General features: G+C 42.0%; 1 protein-coding gene across 8 annotated transcripts in view; it reads left to right on the forward strand.

The window, feature by feature from the left end:
* LOC123510739 (ankyrin-2-like) overlaps window positions 1-12,500 on the forward strand; it is a 98,502-nt gene that overhangs the window by 69,646 nt on the left and 16,356 nt on the right. For all 8 annotated transcript variants that reach the window (XM_045266087.1, XM_045266083.1, XM_045266090.1 and 5 more), the window contains 2 exons: window positions 4,172-4,441; window positions 5,090-5,219. In XM_045266087.1, coding sequence (XP_045122022.1) covers window positions 4,172-4,441; window positions 5,090-5,219 — 400 coding nt within the window. The remainder of the gene's footprint in view (window positions 1-4,171; window positions 4,442-5,089; window positions 5,220-12,500) is intronic.

Consider the following 12,500-nt stretch of genomic DNA (forward strand, 5'->3'; position numbering starts at 1 on the left):
AGTGATATCTTGTTTTATTTGAATGACAGGTTACAGATTTTCACCTGGAAGTTCTACATATTGTAAGTATCTATATACCAACAGAGATACATGCATGTCAAGTCTATGCAACCCCATGGTGGTATCCTACAAGTTGATACCAAGGCTCCCAGATGGTGCTAGATTATCTTATGGTGGTCAGGCTATACCACGTATTCATGTATTCTTTTTTTCTATTCATAGTTTATTTTTCCAACCCAGCAGTGGGTCACAAACCCAACTTACACGGGGTATCTAGTCGCTACTTAGGTGAACAGGGGCATCACAGGAAGAAAAATGCTCAGTCTCCTGACGTGACCCAAGATTCGAATCACGGATATCCCGATTGTGAGTCGGGCACGCTAACCACTGCACTACCAGACCGTGTGTGTGTGTGTGTGTGTGTATTCGTAAGGTCGCCTGCTGGTCACCCAGCCAACCTTTACCATTACGGAGCGAGCTCAGAGCTCATACACCGATCTTCGGGTAGGACTGAGACCACGCCACACACCGCATGTCGGGTAAGCGAGGCCCCAACCCTGGAATTACATCCCGTACTATTTGCTACTAGGTGAACATAGCAACATTTTTAGAGGCACGCCATTTGCCTCTTTGCCTCTTTGCCCCTCGGGACTCGAACCCGAGCTTTCTCGGCTGCGAGCCGAGCGTGCTAATCACTTCACTACTAGGTGTGTGTGTGTGTGTGTGTGTGTGTGTGTGTGTGTGTGTGTGTGTGTGTGTGTGTGTTTCACTGTTTGTTTGACCTGCTGCAGTCTCTGACGAGACAGCCAGACGTTGTTATCCTACGGAACGAGCTCAGAGCTTATTATTTCCGATCTTCGGATAGGCCTGAAACCAGGCACACACCACATACCGGGACAACAAGGTCACAACTCCTCGATTTACATCCCGTACCTACTCACTGCTAGGTGAACAGGGGCTACACGTGAAAGGAGACACGCCCAAATATCTCCACCCGGCCGGGGAATCGAACCCGGTCCTCTGGCTTGTGAAGCCAGCGCTCTGACAACTGAGCTACCGGGTGTGTGTGTGTAACGTTAAAAACTACATTTTCCCTGAACAGTAAGGAGGTCGAGTAGTCAAATATTTAAACATTGAGGATCTGGTGGGTCGATGATGTTATGATGGTAAATAGACAATTAGGAAATAGTTGAAAACAACAGAAGCCAAGTTCCGCAGATATTTACAATGTATCTTCACTTCCTTTCACATGAGTTCAAAAACAAACACAGCGAATCTTCAAAGTGTCACTCCAGCTATACCGACACACTGTTAAGGCCTGTATACGCTAGGTATTATGAAGCAGCGTCATGAGGCACTGTGCTGTTGCAGCAAGAAGGGAGTGTATAAATTAGAGCAGTAGTTCTCAAACTTTTCAAATTTACGAAACTCTTTCTCTCTTCTGGTATTCGGCGGAGCACCCCACCCCTATAACCCCTTCACCCAATGTAGGTGGAACCCCCTTATGTAATTAAAGGCCCTAAATGGACATGGACTTCACGTAGTCGATCAGTATCTCTCTCTCTCTCTCTCTCTCTCTCTCTCTCTCTCTCTCTCTAATATGTAAATTATTTCATCCCTTTCACATTTAATTCCATCCATTCCTGTTGGTATCAATAAATAAAAATAAGGTTTTGTCAAACACATATTGATTTTTGCCACAGAGCTCACGAAAGGTCTTCACTTCCGTAACCATGGGGTTCCGCGGAACACAGTTGACAACTTCTCCGTTAGAGAATGTGTCAAACGGCGTCGATCACTCTCCAAAATTGACGGGGGAGGCGCATGTGCTGCTATGAACAATAAAATAAATTGTAATTGTTACCATATTTTTTTTTTTTCATTTTGTATTCTGAACTCTTTACATTCCACATGCAAATATGTTCTTTCAGAATTTTTATGAACTGCAGGGTGGTATTCTTGGTCCATCATACTGTAATTGCAGACCTATCAGAGAGAGCATACATCCACCTCCCCTGGCATTCCGCCCGACACTGACCAGTGAACAGCACCCTTATGAAATGGAGCCTTCAGCCTCCCCGTTAAGCACTTCAAGTTTAAGCATGGTGTATAAGAAAATTAGAATTTTAACCATGCGCGACAGTGCGCGCGTTTACGCCGGCTATACAGGTTCTCACCGTTACATATTCCGTCAATCACTTTCACTTACTGCCATCTTCATTCACTGCTCGGGCCACTCAAACTATGAAGGGCACACAACTCCCTGTAAACACAAGCAACTATATATTACACAAATTACCTATTTTATGTAGTGAATCAACAACACTTACATATGTAAAGGTCTTACTTCCCTATCCTACATATCATTACTCAAACAATACTATCTTTGAGAAGTTTACAACATTAAATGTGGCTGGATTGAATAGTGTCTGCAGAAATTATAGCAGTAGCAGTAGACCTGTGGTGCAGGTGACCGGCCTATCACCAACATTCTATCTCTGAACAAACAGCGCGAGCCATCATATGGCTCTTTAATTAAGTCGTTATAAATCGTCTGAATCACTTATATCTCGACTTGGCCCATTACGTGTGTGTGTGTATGTGTGTGTGTCACTGTTTGATCTGCTGCAGTCTCTGACGAGACAGCCAGACGTTACCCTACGGAACGAGCTCAGAGCTCATTATTTCCGATCTTCGGATAGGCCTGAGACCAGGCACACACCACACACCGGGACAACAAGGTCACAACTCCTCGATTTACGTTCCGTACCTACTCACTGCTAGGTGAACAGGGGCTACACGTCGTGAAAGGAGACACACCCTAATATCTCCACCCGGCCGGGGAGTCGAACCCCGGTCCTTTGGCTTGTGAAGCCAGCGCTCTAACCACTGAACTAACCGGGCGTGTGTGTGTGTGTGTGTGTGTGTGTGTGTGTGTGTGCGCAACTTAAATACAATATTTTGTTATGACAATTGGTATTTAAAATATCATGAATGACTTATACTAACAGAGATCAGCCTTTTTCTTGCTATGATCATCTATTGTAACATTAAGGTAATTAATGAAATATTTTGATATATATCAAGAAAAGGGAACATGGATAAAATTTCATCTTCACTTGGCTAAAGAAGTAAATCATTTTAAGAATAATACGAACAAATATTTTTTGAAAGTTAAAATTGATTATGAGAGACATTAATCTGTCAATTAGAAAAGATAGTTGATATTATTCTTATGTTCCTCAGGTTTCATGTAAGCAAATTGCGTTACCATTAATTTCACATCAATGCTATATTTGGAAAAAAAAAATCGTGTAAAAAAGTTTTCATGGAAGGTTTTGTCTTACAATTGAATTCCAACTACTAATGACAAACAACCTCAATTTACATTATTGCCATTCCTGGCTTATTTTTTTACAACATTGCGACAGCAGTTAAAACAAATATTTTCTAAAATCCTAAAGTTCCCTTTTTACTACAGAGACAAACGGAGTGTATGTGAAGGAGACACACACACACACACACACACACACACACACACACACACACACACACACACACACACACACTAAAGGCTATGGATCTTCCAACATTGGAGCAGAGAAGGGAGAGAGGGGATCTCATACAAGTTTATAAATTGATAAACGGAATGGACCAAATTGACAATGAGTATCTGATCCCGAGAGAAGAATATGCCAGTAGAAGCACAAGATCGCATAGTAAGAAGCTGAGGAAGGGAAGATGTGTAAGAGATATTAAAAAGTATAGTTTCTCGCAAAGATGTGTTGAGACATGGAACACTTTGAATGAAGAAGTAGTGTCTGCAACGAGTGTGCATAGTTTTAAAGTAAGATTGGATAAGTGTAGATATGGAGACGGGGCCACACGAGCATAAAACCCAGTGCCTGTAAAACTACAACTAGGTAAACACACACACACACACACACACACACACACACACACACACACACACACACACACACACACACACACACACACACACACACACACACACACACACACACAGAAACCTCACCATAGCCACCAGTGAACACTTCTGCCGCCATCCAATGTAACTTCTGAAAACTGCAACATTATTTTATATGCCTTTTGTTTTAACATATTCCAGCATCATGTTCTTTTCTTTTTTTCTTTTTTTTCTTTTTGGTAGAGCGACAGCCCACCCGAGCACCTATATGAGGAGCTGCTCTCAGTAGTCAGTCGTGGGGACGATGTACAGGCAGTGTCCAGCCTCCTGTGCAAGGGTGCTCCTACGGAGGCCTGGGGTAACAACTCCGTACTTAGATTGGCTGTCGCCACCAACCGTGCACGCACCGTCAGCTTGCTGCTGGCTAGTGGCACGTCGCTGCCCTCCACTCTGTTGCAGGAGGCATGGCAGAGTCCCGATGTCACCCACAACGTGCTGGCATCCCTCACGACCGTGAGTATGCCATGTCTAACTTCTAACTGTGCCACAATGTGGAGGTTAGAAGGAAAACCGGCGTTGGACACGAGTCTCAACGGTAGCTCCCTTGCAGCATGGAAAGTCTTTGAAAAACTCAGATTAGTTAAAGATATGTTAGTTCTAGAAAAATAACTTCTACGTTGCAATATCTTCAGTTTAAGGTGTTAATGCTATATCTCGGACGTGTAGCACAATAAAAATGTTTATCACCATAAAACATGGACAAAGTTCTCATAATTTCATTAAAAGAGGAGACTTTGCTTCATGTTTAGAACAAGTAATGCAGTAGCTCTCAAAATAGTTGAATCCCTTCAAATTCTTTAAAAATCTTAAAATTACTCGGTTATATCAACATATGTCAAACTTAATATCTTGTGATAATATATATGACAAGGTTCATTTTATACCTTTTCTTTTTTTTTCTTAAGTTGAGGTTTTATACTATATACATCTAATTTTAAATTTCTGATACTTAATAAAACATTTATGCAGTTGTCACGACAATCTCTCTCTCTCTCTCTCTCTCTCTCTCTCTCTCTCTCTCTCTCTCTCTCTCTCTCTCTCTCTCTCTCATTTCTCATAAATTTGTGTACAAACTGTACATGAAGTCTCTTTCGCCCACAGGCCTACTGTTGCCGGCTACGTGAAGAGCAACGTCGCCTGGAAAAACTCAACAGTTGCCTTGTCGAGGGCATAAAAAATCTCGTAAAAACCATTAAAGGAAATACCCCCTGGCAAGCTGCTTGGAGATGGGGTAATGTACAATAAACCGAACTGTATTTTCCCATATTATATATATATATATATATATATATATATATATATATATATATATATATATATATATATATATATATATATATATATATATATATATATATATATATATATATATATATATATATATATATATATATATATATATATATACGCCCGCATGCGCCGTATGTTGCCCGATGACCCCCGTAACATTCCGATCACGCACGATTGATGCCTCGATAGTCCCCCGATGCTAAATTTCAGCCATCGTGCCTGTCGGGGCACCACGATCGTGTATGTGTGAGTCCAGCATTATACGTCGCGATGGGAAGACACAGGAAGCGGTGAATAAGGTACACATCTTTTTTTGTAGTTTATACCAAATATCACAGGGCCAAGTTTATTGTATGTGTATTTTATAATTTGTATAATATTCTGAAAGTGTTTTATACAAGTGAGTAATGTTATTATTTTAGAAATTGGGTGAGAACCTTGTCCACAATTCTTACGGTTAAGTCATCAATAAATCTGTCAGAGGGAAATACTGTTTTTCCTCTAACCTACGATGATGGCTGTGATCAGTACAAACAAACCACCTTGTAAGTCATTAGAGAACCTGCGCGCCGCTACAATAAATAAATAAATAAATATATATATATATATATATATATATATATATATATATATATATATATATATATATATATATATATATATATATATATATATATATATATATATATATATATATATATATATATATATATATATATATATATATATATATATATATATATATATATATATATATATATATATATATATATATATATATATATATATATATATATATATATATATATATATATATATATATATATATATATATATATATATATATATATATATATATATATATATATATATATATATATATATATATATATATATATATATATATATATATATATATATATATATATATATAAATATATATATATATATATATATATATATATATATATATATATATATATATATAATTTATTTATTTATTCATTGTAGCGGCGCGCAGGTTCTCTAATGACTTACAAGGTGGTTTGTTTGTACTGATCACAGCCATCATCGTAGGTTAGAGGAAAAACAGTATTTCCCTCTGACAGATTTATTGATGACTTGACCGTAGGAATTGTGGACAAAGTTCTCACCCTATGTCAAACAGCGTAGCTATCGGGGAATATCTGGGGGAAATGAGCGACAGGAGAGAATAGTACGGGGCTATCGTTGCACCATCGTCCCCTTGCGGGCCGCGAGGGGCGGCAGGGGCGGCGGGAATTGTGATGACATATGTAGAGGGCAGCACCGGCCAACACCGGCGCTCCTGCCACACGTCACAGGCGACACGTTCATGCCAGTCGGCTCTCTCACCCCGCTCTAGCACCATGTCACAGGCCAAAAAAAATGGCAAGAGGAGGAGGAAGCAGCCTTCAAGCCCCACACCTGACCCTTCCACACCTTCAGGTGAAGAGGAACTGCCCACACTGCACCTAGAGGAGTGTGAGGTGGTAAACCAGGACAGCTGTGATGAAAGTAGTGCCAGTGTAGTAGAGGACAGTGACGTGGATAGTTTGGTGCCAACCCCGGAATCCCAGCCCCTGCCTTTACCTCCCCCGAAGAGGAAAGTCGGCAGGAAACCGTGCCGGAAGAAGGGGCCCTGCGTGATGCTGACAGACGACCAGGAACGGAACTTGGCTGAGTGGTTGGAGATGGAGGTCCCCTTCGTGTACAACAACAGGTGTGGCGGGGAGACGGATGAGCGTGGGTGCAAATGCTGAAACAATGGCGTTGCAGGTGTCAGGAACAATGCCACATATGGTGTTATGTGCCACACGAAATGCATACTGTAGGGATTTGTAAGAGTCCCTTGTGGCAAGGTAACGCAGGGTGATGGCAACCCGTGTGCTAGGGTCGATGGGTTTCCGCCATCTACTAGTTTTCCTCTCGATGATAGGGGTCACGGCCTCGACGATGCTGTCAAAGAGCTCCCTGTCCATCCTGGTGTAATTCTTGTACAGGTCTGGGTTCTCCTTATATAATTCGTCCATGAGGGTGTCGTATTGTCCATACCTCAGTCTTTTCTGGAGGAAGGGCCACACCCAGGCCCTTCTCTTCCGTTTTGGTTGGGGCTCTGGTAGTAGAAACTGGTCGACGACAAGAGCCCTCAATAAGTGGTATCTCATACCACATACCCCCAGCATAATTAGTTCCTTCGTGGAACTGTCCATGCTTGTGGTGGTGTTGAGTCACTGGTGATGTGGCACTGTTGAGGGCTGGTGCTGGAGTGTTTACCTGGTGTTGTGGTGGGCTGCCTATATATATGTCGTGGCATGCATCGGGGCTGTCGCTCCGACATACCCGTACCATCGCTTCTTTCGCCCCGAATGCAACGATGATACGCCCCTGCCGGGCTGTATGGGGCGATATAGGGCGATGCAATTTGCAAATGAGGGTGTTGTCGGGGTTCATCGCCCCTGTCGCGCCGATACGAGCGTATCATCATTTCATGTCGGGACGACAGTGCTACGTTAGGTGTGACACCACCCCGATCGCTCCCCCGATATGCCCGATAATCGTGTCTTTCCCGGCTCGCGGCCCTGTCCTGTATGATCGGGAGCAATCGCGCACTTTTTAGCCCCGATTCCAATCGTGCCTGTCGGGGCACCACAATCGTGTATGTGTGAGTCCAGCATAAGGCTTGAGTGACGCGTAGAGGCTATAGTGTCGGGAACCGCACTCACAAACAAGCGCGCATCAACATGATGCCTCCTAAAACACTAAATGCCAATGCGTAAATGCTTTACACGTGTTTTTGTGCAGATAGTAAAATATTAAACATTTATCTTCTTAGAGCAGAACAATATCGTGATATATGTAAACCCTACGTACACGTGTATATATATATATATATATATATATATATATATATATATATATATATATATATATATATATATATATATATATATATATATATATATATATATTGAGAGAGAGAGAGAGAGAGAGATGTAAATACAGAAGCAGGTAGGGAGTTCCACAATTTACCAGAGAAAGTATGAAAGATTGAGAGTACTCGTTAACTTTTGCATTAGAGAGTTAGACGGAATAGGGGTGAGAAGAAGAAAACCTTGTGCAACAAAGCCGCATGATGGGAGGAGGCATGCAGTTAGCAAGATCAGTAGATGATTTAGCATGAAAATGTGATAAAAGAAAGATTATTAGATTGTGAGTAAAGAACAGATCGAGGATATTCAGTGTAGAAGATGGGTACAGCTGAGAGTCAATGAAGAAGAGTTGTCTGGAAGGTTGTGTCGAGTTGATATATGGAGGAATTTAGTTTTTCAGACATTGAATACTACTAAATTTTCTGTTTCCCAATAAGAAATCATAGATAGTTTAGAAGTTAGGCTTTTTGTGGTGTCCCTGCGTAATCTTTTGACTTACTGAAGGAATGGTCGTCTCTGAAAAGACATGAAAAAGTGTAGAATGGTATCATCAGTGGAAGAGTGGATAGGACAAGAAATTTGGTTAAAAAAAATCAATAAAGAATAATAGAAAGAAAGTAGGTGATAGTACAGAATCCTGAGGAACACAACTGTTAACAGATTTAAGAGAAAAACAATGGCCGTTTACCACAGCAGCAATCAAATGGTCGGAGAGGAAACGAGATGAAGTTGCAGAGAGAAGGATAGGAGCCGTAGGACGGTAGTTTTAAGATCAAAGCTTTGTGCCAGAATTTATGTCTAAAGCAGCAACAAAAATCTCACCGAAATCTCTAAAAGAGGATGACAAAGACTCGGTAAGGAAAGCCAGAAGATCATCAGTAGAGCAGCCTTGACGGAAACCATGCTGGCGATCAGAGAAGTGAAGTGACAGATGTTTTGAGAATCTTCCTATTGAGGATAGAATAAAAAAAAGTTTAGATAAGCAAGAGATTAAAGTTATAAGACAAAGGTTTGAGAGAAGAGTTCAGGATAAAATAAAGGAGGGAAAGTTAAAGAGGTAAAGTAATTGGACATGTTTTTAGCCAGATGCCAGAAGTCTCGAGGGGAGTTGGAGTTTGAAAAACTTTGACATTTTCCATTTATGAAAGTGTTTGTTAAGTTGAAGAATAGACTTCGCTAATTCACGTGAGAAATATAAAGTGCATGAGATTCTGGTAATGGGAGGCTCAAGTACCTTTTGTGAGTGACCTCTGTCATATATAGCACGAGAACTGTGTTAAACTAAGCTTTAGAAGGTTTAGGATAAGAAAAATAATGTATGTTTTCTTACCAGACTCTATCACCTCTGTTATGCGTTCAGCACATAGAGATGGGTTTCTGACACGTAAACTGTAATCATTCCAGGGAAAATCAACATATCTTCTCAGGTTCCCCCAACTGGCAGAGGCAAAACGCCAGATTCTAAGGAAGAATTGGAGAAATAGGAGAAGATACAGATATGAGGTAGTGATTGGAGGAGCCCAACGGAGAAGATAGGGTAACAGCATAAACAGAAGGATTACAGATAAGGAAAAGATAAAAAATGTTGTGCGTATCTCCAAGACGGTCAGGATTACGACTACGGTGTTGCATCAGTTGCTCTAGGTCATGGATGATAGCAAATTTGAAGTTAGTTCATCATGACGGTCAGTGAAGGGAGAGGAAACCCAGAGCTTGTGGTGAACATTGAAATCTCCAGGGATGGTGATCTCCGTGAAAGGATAGAGGGACTGAATGTGCTCTACTTTGGAAGTTATGTAGTCAAAGAATATACTATATTCAGAGGACTTAGGGGAGAGATAGGCAGCACAGACAAATTTAGTTAGAGAGTGACTATTGAGTCATAGCCAGATAGTGGAAAAAACTCCGAAGATTCAAGAGCCAAGGCACAAGAGCAAGTCAATTCATTGCGCACATAGACGCAACATCTAGCTTTGGAACGAAAATGAGGATACAGAAAGTAGAAGGGAACAGAAAAGGGGCTAGTGTCAGTTGCCTAAGATAACTGTTTCTCTCTCTCTCTCTCTCTCTCTCTCTCTCTCTCTCTCTCTCTCTGCACAAAGCACACATAACACACACACACACACACACACACACACACACACACACACACACACACACACACACACACACACACACACACACACATTCTGTGGTCCCCCACACCCACCTCCTCGCCCCACCACTCAACGGTCACCAAGACTCACCGACCTATGCCTGACTCAGCCATGAGAGAGTTTGGGCAATGGGTGACACACCACTCATGGGCCGAAGTACTGCAGGTGGAGGATGTCCACACCAAGTGACATAATTTTGTTGCTATCTCAAAGGAAGCCTTCAACTGCTACTTCCCAGCAAAGAGCATCACAGGGCACCCATCTGATGCTCCATGGATGACCGCCCCGCATCAAAAGACTCATGAGGCAGAGAAACTGGGCATGTCATTCTTGCCCAATCCAGTGCAGGAAATAAAGAACAAAGTGATACGGGAAATAAGACCACGAAGTTATTACCCAAAGAAAATTCATCAACTCAAACTCACCAACAACAGACAGTGGTTTGATAAGATTAAGGTTTTATGTGGTCTACAAAAGCAGTCCCCCCTCTTTCCTGCACCTCACACTTCCCCATTAACGCAGAAGCGGACAAGATAAATTCTCACTTCGACACGATCTGTCGAACTTTCCCACCCCTCCATTCCTCTCCTCTCCCTTTCTACCTCCCCTCTCCCTCCACTCCTCCCACCGTCCAGGTCAGGTAAATTTACAAGAGAATTCTAAAACTTAAACCTCATTTCACCACTCCTACTGACCTTCCCAACAAGATTTATAAAGAATTTGCCCTAGAATTAGCTACTCCTCTCTGATCAATAATAAATGCATTTCTCTCTCAGTACTGATGCCCCGTGGATTGGAAAACATCATTTCTCACACCTATCCCTAAAACTCCCACTCCGCAGTCACTCAATTACCTTAGGCCAGTAGCTATCACACCCATCCATAGCCTCATTTTGTGAAGACTGTGTTCGACTGGGCGTACAGCAAAATTAGTAACTCCTTAGACATCCAGCAATTCGGCAACATTAGAGCCACCTCCATCTCTCACTACCTAATCAGTTTCCTTGACTGCATTCACAGTCACCTGGACAAACGAAACACCTCTTTAGCAGTAGCTTTTGTGGACTTCAGGGAAGCTTTTGATCTGGTTGACCACACTGTTGTCATCAACAAAATCATCAGTCTGGGTCTCCCCTCTCCTCTGGCAGCATGGCTCACCGACTTCCTCACGGAAAGGCGACAAGCCATCTGCTATCGGAACTACACATCCTCCTTTCAACAGCTGACATGTGGAGTACCTCAGGGCACCAAAATGGGTCCATTGTTCTTCCTAATACTGATTAATGACGCTCTCACCAACACCCCTCATCCCTGAAAGTACGTTGATGACTGTACCGTGGGCGTGCCAATCGACAACAAAAACCCAGACTACTCAGCACTTCAGGCAATGCTGGAACAACTACAGCAGTGGACGGAGAAGAGCAGAATGACAATCAACCACTCCAAAACTGTGGTAATGCATGTCTGCACCTCCTCAGCGGCAATTCCCCCTCCCCAGCTCACCCTGGGTTCATTATCAACCAAGTGAGGTTGGTCGACTCTACCGTTAAAGTCACCCATGATGATGACGTCGCCAGGTATGACAGTGTGGCTTGCCAAGGCTCCGTGTTGTACTGAGTTAAAATATGGTGAAACACTTGGGGGAATATACACCCAACCTATTTTCTGGTATGGCCACCACGACATGGTTACCCATATTTGCCCCTCACTGTCTGCATCCACGTTTAAGATGTCGTCCGTTTGTTTACATTTGACGAACATAACCACTCCTCCTCGGTGCTAACCTACTCGTGACACACACACACACACACACACACACACACACACACACACACACACACACACTTTCACACGGAGAGAGAGAGAGAGAGAGAGAGAGAGAGAGAGAGAGAGAGAGAGAGAGAGAGAGAGAGAGAGAGAGAGAGAGATTTGAATGAATTTTTCCTTCATTTGAGTTTCTTAGATAAAGAAGGTTAGTAAATTGATATGCAGGAAGTTAATTCTCCTCTTCCTCTTCGTCATTTTTCCCTTCCTTCTCTTACCTTTATAATGGAAAATGGGAAAGGAAAACCAAAGACATCATAGACTGTAGTAGAGACAGTAAATCCTTCTGAA

Source organism: Portunus trituberculatus, chromosome 30, assembly GCF_017591435.1.
Source record: "Portunus trituberculatus isolate SZX2019 chromosome 30, ASM1759143v1, whole genome shotgun sequence".
Taxonomy (NCBI): domain Eukaryota; kingdom Metazoa; phylum Arthropoda; class Malacostraca; order Decapoda; family Portunidae; genus Portunus; species Portunus trituberculatus.